The following is a 26960-nucleotide window of genomic DNA, read 5'->3' on the forward strand; positions in this document are numbered from 1 at the left end:
GGATGTCATCACTGACTCAATGCACATGAGTTTGAGTAAGCTCTGGGAATTGATGATGGACAGGGAAGCCTGGCATGCTGCAGTCCATGGGGTCACAGAGTAGGACACAAATGAGTGACTGAACTCAACTGAACTGAGCTGAAAATGGAGAAGCTCTTCATATCAACAAAACAAGACTGGGAGCTTACTGTGGCTCAGATCATGAACTCCCTATTGCTAAATTCAGAGTTACATTTAAAGAAGTAGGAAAAAACACTAGATCATTCAGGTAGGACCTAAATCAAATCCCTTACAATTACACAGTGGAAGTGACAAATAGATTCAAGGGATTAGATCTGATAGACAGAGTGCCTGAAGAACTATGGACAGAGGTTAATGACAATGTACAGGAGGCAGTGATCAAAACCTTCCCCAAGAAAAAGAAATGTGAAAAGGAAAAATGGTTGTCTGAGGAGGCCTTACAAATAGCTGAGAAAAGAAGAGAAGCTAAAGGCAAAGGAGAAAAGGAAAGATATACCCATCTGAATGTAGAGTTCCAAAGAATAGCAAGGAGAGATAAGAAAGCCTTCCTTAATTGATCAATGTAAAGCAATAGAGGAAAACAATAGAATGGGAAAAACAAAGTTCTTCTTAAGAAAATTAGAGATACCAAGGGAATATTTCATGCAAAGATGTGCACAATAAAGGACAGAAACGATATGGACCTAACAGAAGCAGAAGATATTAAGAAGAGATGGTGACAATACACAGAAGAACTATACAAAAAAGATCTTAATGACACAGATAATCATGATGGTGTGATCACTCACCTAGAGTCAGACATCCCGGAGTGCAAAGTCAAATGGCCCTTAGGACGCATCACTGTGAATAAAGCTAGTGAAGGTGATGGAATTATAGTTGAGCTAGTTCAAATTCTAAAAGATGTGTATATATATAATGTATTTACCACAATTTGTGTATTCATTCATCAACGGCCACTTAGGTCACCTCCACATTCTGCCTATTGTAAGTAATGCTGCTACGAACAAAGACATACAAATATCTGTTCAAGTCTCTGCTTTCACTACTTTTGGGTAAATACCCAGAAGTGGAATTGCTAGATCATATGGTAATTTTATGTTTAAATTTCTTGAAGAATCACTGTATCATCTTCCACAGAGGCTGCACCTGTTTACATCCCCAACAGGGTGCCAATCCCAACACAGTCTGGCCAACACATGTTATTTTCTGTCCAATACTTGGTATTTTCTATTTTGTTTTTTTTTTTAACAGCCATTCTAATGGGTATGAAGTGTCTTGAGATTTTAAAGTATGCTACCAAACTTTATTTTTTTGGGCTCCAAAATCACTGCAGATGGTGATTGCAACCATGAAATTAAAAGATGCTTACTCCTTGGAAGGAAAGTTATGACCAACCTAGATAGTGTATTAAAAAGCAGAGACATTGCTTTGCCAACAAAGGTCCATCTAGTCAAGGCTATGGTTTTTCCAGTGGTCATGTATGGATGTGAGAGTTGGACTGTGAAGAAAGCTGAGTGCTGAAAAATTGATGCTTTTGAACTGTGGTGTTGGAGAAGACTCTTGAGAGTCCCTTGGACTGCAAGGAGATCCAACCAGTCCATCCTAAAGGAGATCAGTCCTGGGTGTTCATTGGAAGGACTGATGCTGAAACTGAAACGACAATACTTTGGCCACCTCCTGCGAAGAGTTGACTCATTGGAAAAGACCCTGATGCTGGGAGGGATTGGAGGCAGGAGGAGAAAGGGACGACAGAGGATGAGATGTCTGGATGGCATCACCGACTCGATGAACTTGAGTTTGAGTAAACTCCGGGAGTTGGTGATTGACAGGGAGGCTTGACGTGCTGTGATTCATGAGGTCGCAAAGAGTCGGACATGACTGAGCGACTGAACTGAACCATCTAACGAGAATTGCCTTCTCCTATATAAACAAACTTACAATATTTTTATAACAATTGTGCAATTGAAGCTTTTGTCTCCATTCAAATTCAGAAATATATTATCTTTAGTAAAGGCTTATAAATTACTAAAAGGTTTGCATACTTCTTATCCTAATATTAATGCCAGATTTATATTACTATTTCAAAGGGAAATGTCAATATTTCTGAGGTCATTTCAGACAATGATGTGAGCCTATTTGTGTGATTTACATAAAATAGAATTTACACTTAGAGTCCTGAATAAATCAGAATTGCTATGTATACTATTCAAATACATCAAATTTATTTAGCTCTTAACTGTGTTTTGGTTATTTGTACCTGGCTTAAAAGAAAAATATTAATATTCCTAAATATGTCCAAAGCCTGATCTATTCAAGAGTCTATGGCGTAAAAATTGTTACCCATCTAACTTCCCCTCCCCATAGCCAGCCACCTCTACTTAATACAGAAGATTCAACTGAGACAATAGCGGCAATACTTTATAGCAGAAAATACTTCAGTAGGTCATCTGGTGCAGTTCACTTTAAAAAGGCAAGTCATAAACTCAACAATGAAAAAAAATGTTGTATTCTAAATAATAATCTCTGAAAACAAAAATTATTTTGTACTATATCAAAATATAGTATTCTAGTGTTTATTTCCTAACTTATTGTTGAGAAAAACATCACTTAACTTTGGTCAACTGTTTGGAACCCAGAGGACTCCCATTCTTACACTGTGGAGTTTGGGATCTTTTTTTTTTTCCTTAAGTTCTGTTTTGTTTTGGATTTTGACGATTTCCTTTCCTCAATGGATTTAAGGTTTTTCCCTAAAATTAATGTATACATAACCAAAAATATACAACAATATAAAGAATAACACAAAAATCAAGCAATCTCATTACCTAGAGAAAAATGACAGTTAACTCTTGGTGTACACATTTTCAGAATTTTTATGCACACATACAGATACAGGTAAATAAATTATATTTTCTATAAAAGTGATCATGCTACACTTTCATTTTTCAGTATTCTGATTCTAATCAATATTATGTCCTGGATATAGTTCCATGTCAGTACACACCATTTATATCTAAGGGCTATAATAATGTTCTAGCCAATTACTATTAAACAATGGCTAAACAGCGAGGCCTCAACTTCTGAATGTAAAATAGAGAAATGATCTATCCACTGGTGAAATGCATTCCTGTCAAATCTGCACTTGCTGATTAAGAATGATGGGCCTTAGGGTAAGGTAGTTAATTATTTTGTCCTAGACTAAATATGCAACTACAGTTGCCTCATACCTGTTAAAACAAATTATTCTTGAAGGATCTTAACAATCTATAAAGAATTAATAAAAGAACCTCCCCCCTCCTCAAAATTTTGTGATGCAGGAAAGCATCAATTCCTACTCAGCACCAAATACAGTTAATAATTATTCATAGTAACATAATTTTCTTTCCTTATTTCTTTCCCCTTGTTTTATTTTCCCTTTTCAAGATCTATCTATTCTCTCCAAACAATTACCTAAAGACCTACAGCAAAGAAATCTCTAAATTATATTTCTCTCCATTTGTTCTCTTCAGCAAAATAAAAAAGAAAAACTAAATACCTTTTAACACTCAGTTCAGTTCTTAGTCAACAAAAGCTAATGGTAAATTATTTTACCCAACATGAGTCTTTATTTTTTTTTCATTTATTTTTATTAGTTGGAGGTTAATTACTTAACAATATTGTAGTGGTTTTTGTAATACATTGACATGAATCAGCCATGGATTTACATGTATTCCCCATCCCAATCCCCCCTCCCATCTCCCTCTCTACCTGATCCCTCTGGGTCTTCCCAGTGCACCAGACCTGAGCACTTGTCTCATGCACCCAACCTGGGCTGGTGAATGAGATGGATGAAACTGGAGCCCATTATACAGAGTGAAGTAAGCCAGAAAGATAAAGACCATTACAGTATACTAACACATATATATGGAATTTAGAAAGATGGTAATGATAACCCTATATGCAAATCCAACATGAGTCTTTAAATGAAATAAAAATGCAAACGTATATTTCTTAAAAGAGACAACATTTCTAAACTCTTAGAAGCTGAAGTTTCATAGACAATGTATTCCATTAAGATTTGTTCACCACTGTTTGCTAAACAATGCAGCCTGTGCTACTCAAACATCCTCAATTTACTGAGTTCTTCATATTTTCCCAGGAAGTGATTCAAGGAAAGATGATTGCACTTTTAAGGGATAGAACTTTAAATAATTCTGCAATTTTTGTGTGATATTTCACTAAACCAATGAAAACATAGACACACACATGCATAAATACATGCATGCACTGCACACATGCATAAACACACACATGCACGCACTTACAGCAAAGATGTACTAGATGGTGTGTGCACTAACTGGCCTGCTTCTGCTAGCTCAATAGCATGTTTTCTTTCAAGCTTTTCATAAAGAAGCACAATGCTTGATCTGGACTGATCATATTCTCTGAGCAAAATCTTCTGCAGATACTTGCTGTTCAAATACTCCAATCTGTTCAAGAAGTAAATAAAATAAAAATTCCAGGAAATTAGTGCCATTTATTTCAGGAATTTTTATGCTATAGTTAGAAGGTCCCAGAACTGGTTCACCCACTGCCTATTTCATATGTAACTTGTTTAAATGGAAAATTTACTCTAAGGTGTAAAGAGAAGAAAAAAAAACATAAGAAATTTTAATTTCAAATGTCTTTATTAGGAAATTGCAGCTTTAGGATTATCCCACTATCATCAATCAAGCCAAGGGAAATACAGACTTATGAAGAAAAAATATTTACACCAAAGACAGAAGTACTGGCTATATAGGGTCTATATTTCAGAGAAGGCCACTGAAATATAGTTTATTTCAATGAATGAGAAAAGGACTGGAACACCAGTGTTAACTATTTGCTTAAGGAACCTGATTTTAAACTCACACAGTAAACTCACAAAATGAAAAATAAACCATGTGAAACTACAGTTTCACAACACTTGAGTGAAAATACCAGCTAAATATAGATTTATAGGCAATAAGTTCACATTAAAAAAAAATTCACCACAATCTTGAATAGTTCCCTGAGGTCTATTTCTTTTTTAAATGTTTACATACTTTAAAGTCACTTTCTGATGCTCCAGGAGTTTAAAGCCACCTTGACTCTAGGCTCAAGCCGTCAACATGAAATTTGCTCAGGAAGAGAGTCAATATCAGAAAAACAAAACTTTACAAAGTTAAATAGCAATTTTTGCCAATGAAAAAATTGGACCCAGAAATTTATGGGGCATGGTAGAGATTCTACTTTAGAGGAAGAGGATATTTGTATACAACAGGTGAGAGCAAAGGGAGAAGGAAAGGAGATGACCCAAATCTGTGTAAGTATAAAGTCTTCGAAGTGTGTGTGTAGCTCTTCTACCAACAAAAGTCACTGCATAAAACCACATGGAACATACTTAAGCAGAGAGCCAGGTAATTAGCTCAAATTGTTTATTGTAAAAAAAAAAAAAAAAGTGCTAGGCTGTTTGCATTATTAGAAAGGGCAAGACAGTAAGTGTAGGGGCTTCCCTAGTGGCTCATATGGTAAAGAATCTACTTCCAGTGCAGGAGATCCATATTTGATCCCTGGGTCAGGAAGATACCCTGGAAAAGGGAATGGCAATCCACTCCAGTATTCTTGCCTGGAGAATTCCCATGAACAGAGGAGCTTGGTGGGCTACAGTCTATTGGGTCACAAGGAGTCAGACATGACTGAGGGACTAACACACACAAACATGTCCCAATCATGGTTTATCATGGTCTACATCCCTTCTCTATGATCAAAAGCATGCATCCAAATCAAACATGGAAAAAAAAATGATTTTTGTTAGATCCTTTGCATTTACAAGAAGGGTAAATGAATATTTCCTTATCAGAGTTTAAAATTAACTTTCTTTGAGGATGAACACTAGTAAAATTTCTCTTGGTTCTCTGATCTTAACTTCACCATGGAAGCCATCTCTCCTGTAATGTGGCATAAAAGGATATTGACAAAGTATCGACCCTACTGCTTGTGCCAAGTGTTTGCTGCTAAAGCCGTATTTGTTTTTTTACACAGCTCCTGCAAGGAATCTAGGCTGAAGCAGCAAATTTTAATATGTGTTGCTACCAGGGTACTTATGAATAGGTCTTAATTTAGAATAGTTTAAATATTTGGATTTAAAATCTCAGACTAGATTTAATATCAGCATTAAAAGTATTCCTTTTATAATTCACTCAGTCATTCACTTCTTTATTTAAAAATATTTATCAGGTACCTATTATGTAGGGTTTCCCAGGTGGCGCTAGAAGTAAAAAACCTGCCTGCTAATGAAGGAGACATAAGAGACATGGGCTCGACCTGTGGGTCAGTAAGATACCCTGGAGGAGGGCACAGCAGCCCACTCCAGTATTCTTTCCTGAAGAATCTCATGGACAGAGGAGCCTGGCGGGCTACAGTCTATAGGGTCGCAAAGAGTTGGATAGGAATGAAGTGACTTAGCATGCACACATGCACACCTATTATGTAGAAGGAACTTTTCTAAGTGCTACAGTTACATAACTTAACAATGCAAACAAGGTCTCTGTCCTTTTGCCACTTATATTTTAGTTGGAGAGAAACTTATAAGAATGATATATTTTATATGAATTATATTTTTAAATTAAAATAAAATATCATTTAATAAATAAAAAACATTAAAATATCAGATAATTACAGTACATTGATATAATACAGAATGAATATTAAGGGAATAACTCTTTGAGGAAATGAAATTTTAGCCAAGGCTTAAATGACATGAAGGTACTAGGCATGCAAAAATCAAGTAAAAGAGAATTTCAGGCAACAGGAACATTACATAAAGGCTTTAAGGTAACAATGTGCTGAACTTACTGTGTTAGTAAAGACATGACTACAGTATGGTATATGGCAGAGAGAACAGAAAGAGATGTGGAAGGAAGCTAACAGTAGTTAGAATTGTAAACTGACGTATAAAAAAGTTTGGATACGTTTTAAGTGACAAAATATTAGAGACTTCATTTAGGATAGTAACATGATTTGAAGTAAAATCACTTTCCCTGGAACTGTGCATAATACCCCCCACCCCCACCCCAGGAAGGTCTGAGAATTTTATGACACACTATTTAGTTTTAAGGTCCGGACTTAGGGTTGGTCATATCCTTCATGATAAGAAAAAGAAAGATCTTTGTTTCTTTAGCTGTTATCATTTTTTAAACATGTGAATGAGTAAATCTCAACTATTCCTAACAGAAACATACAGAAAGATACACAGGCTCATTTCCATTTTTCTATGCATGTACACAAGCATATTTTTGGCAAATCCTCACTTGTCTTTCCAGTAATATTGTCCCCAGTGTCCTGATATATCTTCTATGCCAGCCAGCAAATGATCAAAGAACTGAAATAAAACAAAACATATGTCTAAGTATATAGTATACATGAGGAACTTGGTTAGTTAATGCTTAAGGATCTCCTAAAACCATCTTCAAAGTTGTTGATTTCATCTGAGTTGCTTGTTTTTTTTAATCCTAAACTCTTTTCAGGGTAAGCATAAAAAAGAACATCTATATTTATAAATGTGAATGTTTGCAATAATTCTAGCATAAGCATTAGACAGTCTCCATTTAAAAATGAAAATGCACATATTAATCAGTATCATATGATAAATTCATTCAATTACCAAAGTCTAGGCCTGGTAAAGTGAAAGAAATAAAAGATGTAAAAGGCATAATTCTTGCTTCTGAAAGATGTAGAACCGAACTGGAGAGGCAAGATCAAAGCACATACATGATAATTCAATTTAAACCTGGCATGTGTATATGTATAAATGCAGCAAGAAAAGGAATATTTAGGAAAGAAATAGAAAAAGGTGAATTTAGAGAAGGCTTATATGAAACTGTGCAGTGTGAGCTTGCCCTAGAAGAAATGGGGTTATATACGGAAAAAATAAATCATTCTTGTAATGGGAACATCATGAGTAACATACATGGGAGAAAATAAGGAACTTTATAAGAGATTTATGAAAAAAGAACGTTGGATAGATGCACATCAAGGGTGGGGAAAGAAAGCAGTTAACAAAGGATTTTAAGTGCTAAGATTAAAAGTTTAATTTGACATGACATCACAAAAAATAAACTGAATATATTTATAAAGAAATAATAAACCCAATTTGAGTAATATTATATTGATACAAAATATATTCATGAACTTTTCAAAAATGGCAGTGCCATGAAAAGTAACAAAATGTTGAAAAACAGTGTTAGATTAAAGGTAACTGAAAGGATATGACAACTAAATGCAATGTGTGACCAAAAATTTAGAGAAGAGCTAACACATATCTTACTCAAACTCTTCCAGAAAATTGCAGAAGATGGTAAACTTCCAAACTCATTCTATGAGGCCACCATCACCCTAATTCCAAAACCAGACAAAGATGCCACAAAAAAAGAAAACTACAGGCCAATATCACTGATGAACATAGATGCAAAAATCCTTAACAAAATTCTAGCAAACAGAATCCAACAACATATTAAAACAATCATACACCATGACCAAGTGGGCTTTATCCCAGGAATGCAAGGATTCTTTAATATTCGCAAATCAATCAATGTAATACACCACATTAACAAATTGAAAGATAAAAACCATATGATTATCTCAATAGATGCAGAGAAAGCCTTTGACAAAATTCAACACCCATTTATGATTAAAACTCTGCAGAAAGCAGGAATAGAAGGAACATACCTCAACATAATAAAAGCTATATATGACAAACCCACAGCAAGCATTACCCTCAATGGTGAAAAATTGAAAGCATTTCCCCTGAAATCAGGAATAAGACAAGGGTGCCCACTCTCACCACTACTATTCAACATAGTGTTGGAAGTGTTGGCCACAGCAATCAGAGCAGAAAAAGAAGTAAAATGAATCTAGATAGGAAAAGAAGTGAAACTCTCACTGTTTTCAGATGACATGATCCTCTACATAGAAAACCCTAAAGACTCTACCAGAAAATTACTAGAGCTAATCAATGAATATAGTAAAGTTGCAGGATATAAAATTAACACACAGAAATCCCTTGCATTCCTATACACTAACAAGGAGAAAACAGAAAGAGAAATTAAGGAAACAATACCATTCACCATTGCAACAAAAAGAATAAAATACTTAGGAGTATATCTACCTAAAGAAACAAAAGACCTATACATAGAAAACTATAAAACACTGATGAGAGAAATCAAAGAGGACACAAATAGATGGAGAAATATGCCGTGTTCATGGATTGGAAGAATCAATACTGTGAAAATGTGAATCTATAGATTCAATGCAATCCCTATCAAGCTACCAACGGTATTCTTCACAGAACTAGAACAAATAATTTCACAATTTGTATGGAAATACAAAAAACCTCGAATAGCCAAAATAATCTTGAGAAAGAAGAATGGAAATGGAGGAATCAACCTGCCTGACTTCAGGCTATACTACAAAGCCACAGTCATCAAGACAGTATGGTCCTGGCACAAAGACAGAAATATAGATCAATGGAACAGAATAGAAAGCCCAGAGATAAATCCATGAACCAATGGACACCTTATCTTCAACAAAGGAGGCAAGGATATACAGTAGAAAAAAGACAACCTCTTTAACAAGTGGTGCTGGGAAAACTGGTCAACCACTTGTAAAATAATGGAACTAGAACACTTTTGGACACCATACACAACAATAAACTCAAAATGGATTAAAGATCTAAATGTAAGACCAGAAAGTATAAAACTCCTAGAGGAGAACATAGGCAAAACACTCTCCGACATAAACCACAGCAAGATCCTCTATGAACCACCTCCCAGAATATTGGAAATAAAAGCAAAAATAAACAAATGGGACCTAATGAAACTTAAATTCTTTTGCACAACAATGGAAACTATAAGCAAGGTGAAAAGACAGCCCTCAGATTGGGAGAAAATAATAGCAAATGAAGAAACAGACAAAGGATTAATCTCAAAAATATACAAGCAACTCCTGAAGCTCAATTTCAGAAAAATAAATGACCCAATCAAAAAATGGGCCAAAGAACTAAACAGACATTTCTTCAAAGAAGACATACAGATGGCTAACAAACACATGAAAAGATGCTCAACATCACTCATTATCAGAGAAATGCAAATCAAAACCACAATGAGGTACCATTACATGACAGACAGGATGGCTACTATCCAAAAGTCTACAAGCAATAAATGCTGGAGAGGGTGTGGAGAAAAGGGAACCCTCTTACACTGTTGGTGGGAATGCAAACTAGTACAGCCGCTATGGAGAACAGTGTGGAGATTTCTTAAAAAACTGGAAATAGAACTGCCATATGACCCAGCAATCCCACTTCCGGGCATACACACTGAGGAAACCAGATCTGAAAGAGACACGTGCACCCCAATGTTCATCGCAGCACTGTTTATAATAGCCAGGACATGGAAGCAACCTAGATGCCCATTAGCAGACGAATGGATAAGGAAGTGGTGGTACATATACACCATGGAATATTACTCAGCCATTAAAAAGAATTCATTTGAATCAGTTCTAATCAGATGGATGAAACTGGAGCCTATTATACAGAGTGAAGTAAGCCAGAAAGATAAAGAACATTACAGCATACTAACACATACATATGGAATTTAGAAAAATAGTAACGATAACCCTATATGCAAAACAGAAAGAGAGACACAGATGTGCAGAACAGACTTTTGGACTCTGTGGGAGAAAGCAAGGGTGGGATGTTTCGAGAGAACAGCATTGAAACATGTATATTATCTATGGTGAAACAGATCTCCAGCCCAGGTTGGATGCATGAGACAAGTGCTCGGGCCTGGTGCACTGGGAAGACCCAGAGGGATCGGGTGGAGAGGGAGGTGGGAGGGGGGATCAGGATGGGGAATACATGTAACTCCATGGCTGATTCATGTCAATGTATGACAAAACCCACTACAATATTGTAAAACAATTATCCTCCAACTAATAAAAATAAATGAAAAAATAATAATAATTAAATAAATGCAACTTGTGATCCTAGATGAGGAGAAAAATACTATTGTCCCAAAATATTGGAACATTTGGAAAAAATTTGAATACATAATTAAATTAGATAACACTATTGTTAACCTTTCTGAATTTGATTAACAGTTGTGATTTTGTACTAGAATGTCCTTTTACTTAAAAATATAATGCATGCTGAAGCATTTAGAAGTGAATAGTCAGGATGTCTGCAACCTAGTTTCAAATCATTCAGCAAATGACAGTAATAATATATACCAATATAGAGTGGTAAAACTAATGTGGCAAATGTAACAGAGAGTCAAGGTAAAGGGTATATATGTATTCATTGAATTATGTTTGAAATCTGTACACTTGACATCTTTAAAATAAAAAGTTGGAAAAGGAAATAGAATTTGACTTGGTCCTATAAATTGGCTATATTATGTTTTATCAATATAATATATATTATGCAATCATTAAAACTCATCCATATGGTAGGAATAACACAGGAAAAATATGATTTTCCCTATAATAAAATTATCAACATATGCTTATTTTACAACTTGGGCAATTAGCTAATAAAATTTGAAAGAAGAATGTAATCAGTTGAGCTAATCATGTTTATCTGTACACATTCTTAGGCACATGCACGCTTGCTAAGTCGCTTTAGTCTTGTCCAACTCTTTGCAACCCTATAGACCATAGCCCATCAGGCTCCTCTGTCCATTGGATTCTCCCAGCAAGAATACTGTAGTGGCTTGTCATTCCCTTCTCCAGGGAATCTTCCCACCCCAGGGATTGAACCCATGTCTCTTATGTCTTCTGCACTGGCAAGTGGGTTCTTTACCACTAGGGCCACTGGGAAGCCCTCTTAGGCACATAATTATTAATAAAATAAGTATTTTACATATGAAAGTCATTATATGTGCAGAAAATGTATCCCAGAAAATTATGGTCTGTTCCATATTGAAGTTAGAGGTAAGGTGGACAAACCAGCCCTTCCCTTTGACTAAAATTCCCAAAATGTTTCCATATTAATAAAAATAAGAATATCTTGATAGCATTCTTAACATTCTCTATATTTCTATATTCCTATTGCTACATTCTATAAAAGCCCACCAAAGATAAGCAAATAACAATTCTATTTCTATAGGAAGACAAAACCAAGTGACAGAGTTCACATCTTTAAATTTCTCTGATCTTCTCCTTACTTCTAATGTAGAAATAAGGCATTTTTGTCTAAACTCTGGGTAATTTTGAAACTCTGTGTCAAAGAGTATATTTTGCAATTTGCATATGGAAATTTTTAACTTTCTCAATCCTTGGTTGTATATTAAAAACTCCACCAAAGGCTAAAATATCCCAAGAAAAATTTCCCAACTACATAAAGATTACAAGGTCAGTTTGTAAGCAATTGCTTTACAATACCAAACAAAAAATCAATTCAGCTACTGGATAATTTAGTCTAGTATTAAGAATTAATATGTTAAAACCAAAACACTTATAATCATAATTTACAGTAAAAAAATCTTAATTCATAGGTTATTCAACCTGGATGGGCCTTCAGAGATCATGTAAACAGCCATTCAAATTTACTGATTAGGAAACCAAGTGCACAAAAATGTTAAAAGACTTTCCTAAGATAATGTGGGAAGCCAGATAGTAACAGAGTGAAAGGTTGCTGCTGCAAGCCTTGTGTTACATCAGGATTCATGATCTCCAGAGGAGAGGATTTCTATTGGGGGTCAGAGATGAGGCTTGACTACTTGGAGCTATTCGTGCAGCAAAGTTTTATTAAAGCATAACAGAGATAGGGAAAGATTTTGACATAGAGATCAGAAAGGAACAGAAAGAGTGCCCCATTGCTAGTTTTTAGCAAGGTGTTTTATGGCTGTTAGAAAGCTATTAATCAGATAAGAGAGATGCCTCAAGGCTGAGGGAGTTTCACCAGGCCCCTTTCCCACAATATGCATTTTTGAGATAGGATGGTACCATGTCATCCCGTGGCCATAAAACAAGTGACATGAATACTGGTTTGTTGAGCCATTATCAGCCCAAGGTTTGAGAAAAGAAAAGGTCTTAGGCGGAACCATTTTGAAGAAAGGCAGATTCCAAAGCTGATGCTTAGTTTCATTAACATAGCTTAAGAAAAACATTTCCATAAGAAAAATACATTGGTTAGCTCAAGGCAGAACCGGGTGTCTTCAACACAGAATTAAAAGAAGCATCTTTTAATTTTGTGTATAGAAGGAAAAAAAAAATGTCTGCCACTGGGCTTCCCTGGTGGCTCAGCTGGTAAAGAATCCCGCCTGCAATGCGGGAAACCTTGGTTGGGAGGATCTCCTGGAGAAGGGAACAGGCTACCCACTCCAGTGTTCTGGGCTGGAGAATTCCATGAACTGTATAGGTTATGGGGTCACAAAGAGTTGGACATGACTGAGCGACTTTCACTTTCACTTGCAGTTTATTTCCTCCTGCTACTTGGGGATCTCTAGCTTTCCTACCTGTTACCCTCTCAAGAGCAAATGCTAACATTCAGACTTTAATTGATCTTATCACTTACTAAAAGAACTGATTGATTGATTTTCAAATTACAGATTGTTACAATATAGCAAATGAGTACATGCATGTGTGCTCAGTCGCCTCAGTCGTGTCTGACTCCTTGCAACCCTATGGACTGCAGCCCACCAGGCTTCTCAGTCCATGGAATTCTCCAGGCAAGAATACTGGAGTAAGTTGTCATGCCCTCCTCCAGGGGAATTTCCCAACCCAGGGATTGAACACACATCTTCTGCATCTCCTGCATTGCAGGCAGATTCTTTACCCATTGAGCCACCTAGGAAGCCCAATATAACAAATACCTATTCAGAAAATCACAACTCCTTTTATTAGAGAAATTCAAGTATAAGAAGATCTAACACGTAAAGATCTAATATGCAAGGGTTAGTTCCAATCAACAAGATGGCATACATGATATATAGACATCTTACCCGAATGAGAATTTGTTCACTCACAGTTGGAGAGGTCTCTCCTCTTTTTGTCACATCTAATAAGTCAACAAGAGGACGAATAGTCATTCCCTACAAAATGAAAAACAAAAAACTGAATTTCTTTCATATGAAATTAGTGCTTGAATGTTTCCCTGGTGTGTCTCTGTGTGTGTCTATGTGTGGGTGCATATGCACATGTGTCTTAATCTGCCCATGATAAAAATTTAGAACATTTTCTTAAAATTCAGATGGATCATTGGTCTAACACTAGAGGGAAGTGCTGTGATTTTCCCTCATAAAGATCAATCAGGAATATATATTGTGGACAAAAATGTGGGTCATTAAAAAAAAAACTGAAAAAAAATCTACCACTATATTTCAAAATCAGAAAGTACTTAAATCACAGAGCCAAAATGCTGCAAGAGATTTTCATTTCAATTATTGACAAATACCTCAGATATATACTTCTGTCTTTATTATTCATCATCCCTGGATAAGAGAATGGCAAAGGAGCTCAGTGGGTCATGGAGTCACAAAAAGTCAGACATAACTGAGTAAATAAACACACAATGAGAATAAGCTTGCAAAAGAGACAGAGAAAGAGAAACCAGAGAAGTAAGAGGAGAATCAGAAAGTCAGTTGTCACAAAACACAAAAAAGAATATTTCAAGAATGTGGGAGTTTGACTCGTGGATTCCCTGGGGAAGCTCAAGTGAAATGAGAATGACAAATGACTATTAGTAACCTTAATAAAAAAGATGGGAGAAACAAAGTTTTATGTGGTCAAGAGAGAACATTACTTTAGTGTAGCTGTAGTGTGTTTTAAATAGGAATTGCTTGAGCCTGTTTAAAGTTGATGGGAAGAATCTAGTTGAGAACAGTGTAAATATACATCAGAGAAAATAAATGATTGAAAACACAAGGCAAAAAAGGAATAGATTACAGGGGATAGCTTGAGATAGGAGACCCCCAGCTCTGTTATAAGAAAAAGAAAGAAGAGGTTAGGAACAGATACAGTTATGTTGGGAAGTTAAGGGCGCTTCTGTGGATGACTACTATAAGCCAAGTTGCTCTGTTCAGAGTTCTCTTTACTTAGTTTTGCTTTGTCTTTTTAAACCAAGTATGGTTGAATGCAAAGTAAGAAGAGAAGATGAGATTTGCCCTGGCATCTACATTTGGAAACAAGGACTTTAAGAAAGAGTTATGAACTGAAGTAAGAAATATGAAGTGGAATATGGAAAAACCCGGCTTGAAATAAACAACAAAATCTACTGCTTTCAAATGAACTTCCACACTACCTAGTCATTTTCAAAATACTTTGTAAAAGCATTCCCATGAGGTTTCTATTTTTACTTTATTTCAAAAATGTGGAAAGAAGCAGGTAATAATTTTCATTAATGTTAAGGTTGAAACTTAAAGGAATCTCAGGGGTGTCCTAGTTTTTCATCAACTCGTCAGCACTTCTGAATGACAAAAATGCCTTACCGTGGCCCTGACTGCTTTAACACACCAAATGAACATGCCACCCCAAAAGCTTCCTCTCCAATTTGGAGCTATGCAATTTTTTGTAAATGCATCTGAATTGCCCAAAGTCAGGTGATCATCTTATTCACATGGTTTTCATAAATAATTGTATGTAATTCCTGCTTTTTAGATGATATTTCAGTTATGCAATTCCACTAAATTCATTCTGACATTTAAAAAATCACCATACAGTGCTTTCATGGGATATAACTACATCCGTTAACACTATTTATCACAGACAAAAAGCCTCCTACCATGATCTGTCTCACGACCTGTCTTTGAAAGGTTGACTCCATGTTTGCATTTTTAAACCCTTTTACATGACTCTCTATCTTCATTTAACTTATTTCATTCTATTCAGTCTACCATGGATAGGTCAATATTAATGCTTTTAAAATAAACGTGTCAAACCAACCTGACTCAGTGACATCTCCTCTTATAAGCCATTTTACGTATTTTGTACTATTATACTCTGGTCTTTTAAAGATGTAGAATAGTTGAGAGACAAAATTTTGTCCTTTATGTTTAAATCTCTGTAGTAAATAATATATGGTTAAATGAAGCTTGAGTAACTCAATAAAAATCATGGTTTAAAAAATGGTCTTGATTTCAAACCTCTGCTACAAATGTTCATAATGTATATTCATATGTCAAATTAACTTTTATTTACTATTTATTCATTTATTTCCTCACTTCAGATATTTATTGCTCATTTCATTGGAGCCACACTAGTAGACTGAGTATATAGGGGTGAATAATTCATATTTATTTCCTGCATTCATGGAATTCACTTTAGCAAGGGGACAGACATCACCCAAGTGGAGAAGAGAATGAATAAAAGATAGATTATCATTGTTGTATTTTGGTTGCTAAGTTGTGTCCAACTCTTTTGCGACCCCATAGACAGTATCCAACCAAATTCCTCTGCCCATTGGATTTCGCAGGCAAGACTGCTGAATGGCTTGCCATTTCCTTCCCCAGAGGATCTTCCCAACCCAGAAATCAAACTCACATCTCCTTCATTGGCAGATGGATTCTTTACCACTGAGCCCGTTGGAGAAGGAAATGGCAATCCACTCCAGTATTCTTGCCTGGGAAATTCCATTGACAGAGGAGCCTGGCAAGCTACAGTCCATGGAGTGGAAAGAGTTGAACACAACTTAGTGACAAAAAAAAAAAAAAAAATAGAAGATAGAAATACTGATATGTATTATCAGTTCAGTTCAGCTCAGTCGCTCAGTCGTGTCCAACTCTTTGTGACCCCATGAATCGCAGCACGCCAGGCCTCCCTGTCCATCACAAACTCCTGGAGTTTACTCAAACTCATGTCCATCGAGTCAGTGATGCCATCTAGTTATCTCATCGTCTGTCATCCCCTTCTCCTCCTGCCCCCAATCCCTCCCAGCATCAGGGTCTTTTCCAATGAGTCAACTCTTCTCAGGAGGTGGCCAAAGTATTGGAGTTTCAGCTTCAACATCAGTCCTTCCAATGAACACCCAGGACTGATCTCCTTCATGATGGACTGGTTGGATCTCCTTGCAGTCCCAGGGACTCTCAAGAGTCTTCTCTAACACCACAGTTCAAAAGGATCAATTGCAGTCCAAGGGACTCTCAAGAGTCTTCTCCAACACCACAGTTCAAAAGAATCAATTTCTAAGCACTCAGCTTTCTTCACAGTCCAACTCTCACATCTATACATGACCACTGGAAAAACCATACCCTTGACTAGATGGATCTTTGTTAGCAAAGTAATGTCTCTGCTTTTTTAATATGCTATCTAAGTTAGTCATAACTTTCCTCCCAAGGAGTAACCGTCTTTTAATTTCATGGCTACAATCACCATCTGCAGTGATTTTGGAGCCCAAAAAAAATGAAGTCTGACACTGTTTTCACTGTTTCCTCATCTATTTCCCATGAAGTGATGGGACCAGATTCAATGAGCTTAGTTTTCTGAATGTTGAGCTTTAAGCCAACTTTTTCACTCTCCTCCTTCACTATCATCAAGAGGCTTTTTAGTTCCTCTTCACTTTCTGCCATAAGCATGATGTCATCTGCATATATGAGGTTATTGATATTTCTCCCGGGAATCTTGATTCCAGCTTATGCTTCTTACATCCCAGTGTTTCTCATGATGTACTCTGCATATAAGTTAAACAATCAGGGTGACAATATACAGCCTTGACGTACTCCTTTTCCTATTTGGAACCAGTGTTTTGTTCCATGTCCAGTTTTAACTCTTCCTTCTTTACCTGCATATAGGTTTCTCAATAGGCAGGTCAGGTGGTCTGGTATGCCCATCTCTTTAAGAATTTTCCACAGTTTATTGTGATCCACACAGTCAAAGGCTTTGGCATAGTCAATAAAGCAGAAATAGATGTATTTCTGGAACTCTCTTGCTTTTTCAATGATCCAGTGGATGTTGGCAATTTGATCTCTGGTTCCTCCGCCTTTTCTAAAACCAGTTTCAACATCTGGATGTTCAAAGTTCACGTATTGCTGAAGCCTGGCATGGGGAATTTTGAGCATTACTTTACTGGCGTGTGAGATGAGTGCAATTGTGCGGTTGTTTGAGCATTAGTTGGCATTGCCTTTCTTTGGGATCGGAATGAAAACTGACCTTTTCCAGTCCTGTGGCCACTGCTGAGTTTTCCAAATTTGCTGGCATATTGAGTACAGCACTTTCACAGCATCATCTTTCAGGATTTGAAATAGCTCAACTGGAATTCCATCATATCCACTAGCTTTGTTTGTAGTGATGCTTCCTAAAGCCCACTTGATTTCACATTCCAGGATGTCTGGCTCTAGGTGAGTGATCACACTATTGTGATTATCTGGGTCATGAAGATATTTTTTGTATAGTTCATCTGTGTTATCTTGCCACCTCTTCTTAAAATCTTCTGCTTCTGTTAGGTCCATAACTTTTTTGTCCTTTATTGAACCCATATTTACATGAAATGTTCCCTTGGTATCTCTAATTTTCTTGAAGAGATCTCTAGTCTTTCCATTCTCTTGTTTTCCGCTATTTCTTTGCATTGATCACTGAGGAAGGCTTTCTTATCTCTCCCGGCTATTCTTTGGAACTCTGCATTCAAATGAGAATATCTTTCCCTTTCTCCTTTTCTTTTCATTTCTCTTCTTTTCACAGCTATTTGTAAGGCCTCCTCAGACAACCATTTTGCCTTTTTGCATTTATTTTCCATGGGGATGGTCTTGATCCCTGTCTCCTGTACAATGTCACGAACCTCCATCCATAGTTCATCAGACACTCTGTCAAATCTAGTCCCTTAAATATATTTCTCACTTCCATGTGTAGTTATAAGGGATTTGATTTAAGTCATACCTAAATGGTCTAGTAGTTTTCCCTACTTTCTTCAATTTCAGTCTGAATTTGGCAATAAGGAGTTCATGATTAGAGCCACAGTCTTGTTTTTGCTGACTCTATAGAGCTTCTCCATCTTTGGCTGCAAAGAATATAATCAATCTGATTTCGGTGTTAACCATTTGGTGATGTCCATGTGTAGAGTCTTCTCTTGTGTTGTTGTAAGAGGGTGTTTGCTATGACCAGTGCATTCTCTTGGCAAAACTCTATTAACCTTTGCCCTGCTTCATTCCATACTCCAAGGCCAAATGTGCCTGTTACTTCAGGTGTTTTGACTTCCTATTTTTGCATTCCAGTCCCCTGTAATGAAAAGGACATCTTTTTGGGGTGTTAGTTCTAAAAGGTCTTGGAGGTCTTCATAGAACCATTCAACTTCAGCTTCTTCAGCATTACTGGTTGGGGCATAGGCTTGGGTTACCGTGATATTGAATGGTTTGCCTTGGAAATGAACAGAGATCATTCTGTCATATTTGAGATTGCAACCAAGTACTGCATTTCGGACTCTTTTGTTGACCAAGATGGCTACTCCACTTCTTCTAAGGAATTCCTGCCCACGATAGTAGATATAATGGTCATCTGAGTTAAATTCACCCATTCCAGTCCATTTTAGTTCGCTGATTCCTGGAATATTGACATTCACTCTTGCCATCTCCTGTTTGACCATTTCCAATTTGCCTTGATTCATGGACCTGACATTCTAGGTTCCTATGCAATATTCTCTTTACAGCATTGGACCTTGCTTCTATCACCAGTCACATCCACAACTGAGTACTCTTTTGCTTTGGCTCCATCCCTTCATTCTTTCTGGAGTTATTTCTCCACTGATCTCCAGTAGCATATTTGTCACCTACTGACCTGGGGAGTTCCTCTTTCAGTATCCTATCATTTTGCCTTTTCCTACTATTCATGGGGTTCTCAAGGCAACAATACTGAAGTGCTTTGCCATTCCCTTCTCCAGTGGACCACATTCTTTCAGACCTCTTCACCATGACCTGTCCGTCTTGGGTGGCCCCACAGGGCATGGCTTAGTTTCACTGAGTTAGACAAGACTGTGGTCCGTGTGATCAGATTGGTTAGTTTTCTGGGATTATGGTTTTAGTGTGTCTGCCCTTTGATGCCCTCTCACAACACCTACCATCTTACTTGGGTTTCTCTTACCTTGGAAATCCTATGAAAGTATTCAAAACTATAAGCCCAAAATGGAGACATTTATACTAAGCCCCACACCATCAAACCAAGGCTTAATTTAATTAGTTTCTTCTCTCCCAGAAATGAAATCAAACACACTTACATAGAGTGGCCTGGGAATTCTTCTCTGAGGAGGCTGTACATAGTTGAAGATTAAAGGATAAAAGGAAGATGGACATGCAAGGAACTTAGGAGATAGTGTTTTAGGGAGAGTGAATGACGTGTTGGAAAAAGCTCAACTTGAGAAAAAGTTTGTCAAGTTTGATGCAGTTCAGGAGGCTTAAATCACAGGGAACAAGATGGAGAATGGCCACAAAACATGGGACTTCAAAGGTAGATATGAGCCATATTTGTTAGAGAGAACTTATAGTCATGCTAAGTGTTTTGGAATTTATTAAAAGTTAAAAAAGAACCAATAAAAGAATTTTGGAAGGTATGTAATATAATTTGTGTTTTAAAAATATTGCTTTTGATTCTGTGGGGATAATAGATTGAAAGAGGAAAGGAAAATGGAAAATTTTAAGGCAGTTCTGGAAACGTGATGGCAACTTGGACTAAGATGATGGCAATGGTAATAGAGAATAGCACAGAGATTCCACAAGAAGATAGATATGAGAATACTCATGAAAATACCATTTTTAAAATTAAAAAAGAAAACCTTTATCAACTGAAAGGAAAATTAATAAATTTGTATATATTCATAAAATGTAGTATTGTAGAGCACTGAAAATTAATGAGCTACAGCTACTTACAACTATATAAATAAATATTAGTAATAAAATGTTAATAGACAAAAAAATTCTAGAAGGCTATATGCATAACATGGTTGGATGAGATGGAGAGAATATGAGATGATTGGATGACATCACCAACATGATGGGCATGAGCTTGAATAGGCTCCGGGAGCTGGTGATGGACAGGGAAGCCTGGCATGCCACAGTCCGTGGGGTTTCAAAGAGTCAGACATGACTGAGCTGAACTGAACTGAACATGCAAAACATACATATACACACCCCCATATAGAGACTTTTTATAAAGTTAAAAAATAATTTAAACTGATAACTATATTATTTGTGTGTGTGCCTATGTGTATAATATGTGATTTCAAAAAGCATTTTTTTAAAAAACAGGAGAATAATAAATTATTTAATTCAGGATATCAGCCACCTGTAAAGAGAGAGAGAGAGATGAAAGAAAATAGGATAGTGCATTGCATGGATTATTATTAACTTTATCAGGTTTAGTGTTGGGCTCACAGCTGTTAGAAGTATTGAGTGATTGAATGAATGAATAAATGAATGCTAAGAGTTGGACACAACTGAGTGACTAACACTTTCACTTTCTTTCAATAGGCTTCCCAGGTGGCTCAGACCATAAAGAATCCACCTGCAATGCAGGAGACCCTGATTCAATCCGTGGGTTGGGAAGTTCCCCTGAAGAAGGAAATGGCAACCCACTCCAGTATTCTTGCCTGAAGAATTCCATGGACATAGGAGTCTGGCAGGCTACAGTCCACGGGGTCACAAAGAGTCAGATATGACTGAGCAACTAACACTTCCTCTTTCTTTCATTGGGTCAATGATTCAAATTGGTGTCGGTGTCATGAATCAAAATATATTATTAATACAACTTTCTATATCTAGACATATTTTAAAATCAAGTACATATATTAAAGATATATTTTGGAATTGGAAACCACAGGGTTTGATGTGAGGGATAAGTAAAAGGAAATAATCAAATATGTATTCTACATTTCTGTAGAGTGTCTTTGTAAATGGGCAGATGTCAGTGTCATTTACTAAGATAGAAGAAAAAAAGATAAGGATCAGATCTATCCTCTGTAGACATATTGGCTGTGTGAACAAAAAATAAATACTATCTGCCATTCCCATAAAAAGTGAATGTTTCCTGCCATCACCCATTGCAGCCATCCTCAAAGTTATACCCTTAGGGGAATTCAGAATGGAGAAAAACAGGACACTGCCCCTGGAAAGTTAAGATGCATATCTAAGGAATAATTTCAATGCACTCATTCTCTTGCATCTTCCCATATATAGAAAAACACTGAAATCATTAACTTGAGATGTTTGGTTTTTGTAATTAGCAATGTTTTGATGTTTGACAACATGCTTTTTTTTTCTTCCCCTACAAAAACTCCTATATATCCTGGCTCCTCTCTTACCATTTTTTAACACTTTCTCATAGGTAACTGAGAGGCTGTTTCCCAGGCTATAGTCCTCAGTGAGCTCTCTGAATAAAACATAACTCACAATTTTTAGGCTTTTTTTTCCCACAGTTCACAACTGTGATCTTCTTGTGAGACATCCAAGTGGAAGTATGATGTAATAGTTGAATATAAATATCTAGACCTCAGAGTAGATAGCTGAGCTGGAGGCAAACATTTAGAAGTCATCAGAGTTTATATTGTACTTGAAGCCATGAAAATGGATATAAACATCTAATGAAAAAGTATTGTGAGAATTGAATGTCCATGACCTAATACTGGAGAACTCTCATATTTAGAGACCCAACAGAAAAGGATCATCCAGCAAATTCCCAGAAAGACAGAAACACTAGGAGGGTATGATGCTAAGAAAAGCAAAAAAGAAAGCATTTCAAGAAAGAAGTAGTAAACTGTTTGAAACTCTGCTGACAAGTTTTATAATGTTAGGACAAAAGAATTGTCCTAACTTGGGATTTTGGAGGTCTCCTGCATTGCAGGCAGATTCTTCACTATCTGAATTACCAGGGAAGCCCTTTCGGAAGCCAGCAGAGACCTTTTGGCAAGAATAATTTTGGTGGAACAGTGAGGGCAGAATCCAAATTGTAGTTAAGTGGAACTGAAAAACTGACACAATATGTGAAGATAACTTCTGTGTTCAGTCATAGTGATAATAACAATATAATCTTATAAATACAAAGTCTTTTAAACTTATATTATTATTTAATCTTTATAACAAAACAACCCTAAAAGATAAGTCCTGTATCCTCTTTCTACAAAAAAAAAACAAAAAAACAAAAAAAAAAAAACCACTGAGTAATCATTCAAATGTCTGAGATTAGAAAGCTCATCTGGAATGAAGTTGTGATTAGCAATCAGGTCTTCTGATTTCGACTTTAGTACTTCTTTCCCCTCAAGAATAATGGGGTAAAAATGGCCAAATCAGAATATCTCCAGTATATCACAGAAGAAAAAATACAAAGACATGTTATACTGATGGTGGGCCAGGCACACATTTACCTGAAGTGTAACATGGCAATTTTATCAATGTCTAAGAAGCAAAATATATTGTGGTTTTGCTCTTTTCTCCCCAATGGGTCTTTATTCTCAAACAAAAATTAAATCTCTGCAAATATTTTCACCACTAGATGGTACTAGAATAACATGAGAAGTTCTCCATTGTACAATTTGTCTACAACTGCAATCATCCAACAACATCCCTCCAAAACACCTGAACTCCCCAATTAGGGTCTTAAATAGATTATAGTACTAATCGATGGGAAAATGTAAATGTCAAATGATGAAGTCTCTAGGAGTAAGATGCATTTGAATACTTGGAGGAAATGTAAAATCAAAGGAGAATATTAGAGAGCTTCCCTGGTGACTCAGACAGTCAAGAGTCTGCCTGCAATGCAGGAGACCCGGGTTCAAACCCTGGGTCGGGAAGATCTCCTGGAGAAGGGAATGGAAATCCACTCCAGTATTCTTGCCTGGAGAATTCCGCAGACAGAGGAGCCCAGTGAGCCCCAGGCCATGGCGTTGCAAAGAGCCAAACATGACAAAATAACTAACATTTCATTTCATTTCATGACTATTATTGATAAATTATCAGAGATATTAGGTAAGAATTCTAAAACATATAGGAATTGTAAGTTTATTCTTTAAAATGACTTTGTATTTTGAAGTAACATTGTGCTACCTGACACATATTAAAGTGAAAATCAGTTAATCAGATAAAAGTATAATTTGATTTGGGACAGGTTTAATAAAATTCATTAAGTTTTAAATAAAATTTAAGTGTTCAATCTTAGTCAGTCGTTTACAAACAAAATAAAACATTCAAAGCCTAAGGAATTATCTCACCCATTCTAGAGAAATAATTATTTTAAAGAGAAGCCTGCCAAATTCACATCTTCTGACTTGTCTTCTCCCACTACACACACACACACACACACACACACACACACCATCATTACTCTAGTTAAAACATTTTAGCCAAAATTTGAAATCCTATCTCATTAAGTTGCTGAATAGGTTTTTAGATACTTTTTTCCAATATTCTTTTGGCCAGCTGTATAAAATCAAACTGCAGTAAATTGGGGATTAAAGAAAAATAATGATATGGACAAGATAAAGAGAAAATTCAAGAGAAAAGCTTCTTCAGAATTAAATTCTTAAAGTATTTCATTTATTTTCTCCTTTGCACTCAATCCCAACCTTATCTTTTTAAGTAGCTAAAATGCAGTACTTGTTGTAAAACTATTGGTGTCAGATACTTAAATAAATGGCACCTTCATCCATTCTCCTATTGCTTTAAAAAGAAATATCTCAGCTTTGGCAAATGTTCTGTTTAAGTTATGGTAAAGACTATTTCACACGCTATAATTGTCTCTCCTAAATATAACTCAGTTCAAGACCTAGAAAGAGAATGTTGGCCCATTCATATCCATATAAGTGGAAGATTTCAAATTGTACTATTTTGTTTTGTTTACCTGAACAATAACAGTAAAGAGGATAACAACTGTGGTTGTTGCAATGAAGAGCTTCTTTCTGGAAAACTCTGGGAGCAGAAAAACAAGGGAGAAACAGATTGCTCCCCTCAGTCCTCCATAGGCTATAATAAATTGGTCCTTTCTGGTGACTGTATTCACATGACATTTGTTCACGAAGAAAGTCAGCACAAGAACTCCTAAATTTTTCAATAAGAAGAATACTTGAGTAATTAATCAACAGAAGGAAATGCTACAAATATAGTAGTGTTAAACTAGATTAAAATTCTAAGGATTTGTAATGAATAATTTAAAAGCCTAAACGAACCAAACTATTAAAAGGTTTACTTCCTCAGAGAGCTTTCTTTAAACAGATGCATTTTATTTTGTTTGTGTTTTGGTTTTTCCTTTGATTCTTCTCAGTTTTTTAGAATGAAAGCAGTGCATTTCTCTTCTTTAGGTCTATGTGGACTAATCCGGGGCATTCTGCAAAAGTAGTCTCTACAAACAGAATATAATATTTATCTTCAGTCTTATAAATGCTAGTGAGCAGACCCAACTAGTGAACTAAATGGTAAGTAATGTGACCTGTGTTGGTTTTAATCTTCAATGAGCCAGGATTCCATATTCCTCAAGGCTTCAAAAACAAGTTTTTTTTTTTTTTTCCCCTGTCACCCAGAATCTAGAGTTCTGAGACTCAAGTCTCAACCAAAGATTTTTACTTCTCACATTTGTTGGTAATCTCAAAAATAGCCTTAACCACAAAAGAAATATTTTCTCATGTACCAGTACTATTTTGAAGAGCATCAGTTAAAACTTTATCCCACAGATCTTACTCCCAGTGATTATGTTTTGAGTATCTTATTGTGAATGGGTTTAGCAGATAATTTACTTCAAGACCAGAAAGGCAAAAATCCTTGCCAAGAGGGCTGAAAGTGGAGATTCTTACTAAAATTTGAGCTGAAATAAGTTGGCCAGCAGACAATTTAGCCAAAATTAATTTGTTTGGAAAAAATATCATATCCTCTTCACTGTAGTATGGTATTGACAATTTGAGAGCCATAGGAGTAGTCTTGCAGCCTCTTCATATGACTAAGAATCTTGGTTCATTTTTCTGTTTTTAAAAACATTTTAATTCAATTCATATATTTTAAACAGTGCCAGAAAATGAAAGCATAGTAAAACTATTAGATCAGTCATAATTAAATTAAAATAAATGAGAACTAAATCCACTGAAAGTTTAAGATCTTTTAATTATCTTTTAAAAACTATCTCTTTAGCTCTTAATTTTCTTTCATATTACTACAAAAGCAAAGGTAGCTTTTAGAGAAAAATACAAATATGCAAAGGAAGCATATAGCACCTATATTCCCACCCATCCAGAGAAAAGAATTCCTAACACTTTGGATAAAATCTTCCAAAGCCACACATGACTGCTTATATTATTATTTTTCTGATAATAACTGCTTTATCTACACTTGAACATTTAAGATGTTCCAATGCTGCCTAAATATATGCAATAAAATTTCTAATTACTCTTACTCTGTATAATTACCAGAACTCAAGGCTAGTGACATTATATTTGAGGCCAAGTTATCATTTTGATTGAATAGAAATTCATCCAGCATATTTTGAGTCAAATTGCATTTTGGACAACTGAAGTGAATTGCTTCAGTCATATTGACATTGTCAAAATGCTAACTTTATAATTTTATTATTCTATGTAATAATATATTTTTATTTTTTATATATAATTTTATTTATCCTATGTGTATTCCCAAACCAAAGGAATGAGAATATTCTAATGAAACCTTCTAATTTAACAGAATTACAAAAAATACACATCATTTAATATAGCTAAAATCCAAAAGGGGAAAAAAAACATGGCCTCCTATGGCCTGAATTCAGCACATCTTTCCTCTGTCTATTTAGGCACAAAATTAACCTAAAGCGTGGTGTCAGGCTTAAAAAAGTGCAGATACTTCATTGATTTATGATAAAGATCTTTTCCTTTTCTCTTCTCATACCAGATGTAGTGATTATCTACACATTATAATTTATAAATAAAGTGTTATTGGACAGAAGATTTGTTTCATCTCATGAATTTTCACACGAAGTTTCAAAAGGGAGGGGATATATGTATA

General features: G+C 35.8%; 1 protein-coding gene across 1 annotated transcript in view; it reads right to left on the bottom strand.

Moving 5' to 3' along the window:
* The window catches only part of LOC122690430 (sodium/hydrogen exchanger 2-like), an 84608-nt gene that overhangs the window by 33840 nt on the left and 23808 nt on the right, over window positions 1–26960 (bottom strand). Inside the window, exons 4-6 of the mRNA XM_043897413.1 lie at window positions 24820–25016; window positions 14016–14105; window positions 7329–7399 (exon numbers count right to left, since the gene is read on the bottom strand). Coding sequence (XP_043753348.1) covers window positions 7329–7399; window positions 14016–14105; window positions 24820–25016 — 358 coding nt within the window. The remainder of the gene's footprint in view (window positions 1–7328; window positions 7400–14015; window positions 14106–24819; window positions 25017–26960) is intronic.

The sequence above is a fragment of the Cervus elaphus genome, chromosome X (genome assembly GCF_910594005.1).
Source record: "Cervus elaphus chromosome X, mCerEla1.1, whole genome shotgun sequence".
In the NCBI taxonomy this organism is placed as follows: Eukaryota; Metazoa; Chordata; class Mammalia; order Artiodactyla; family Cervidae; genus Cervus; species Cervus elaphus.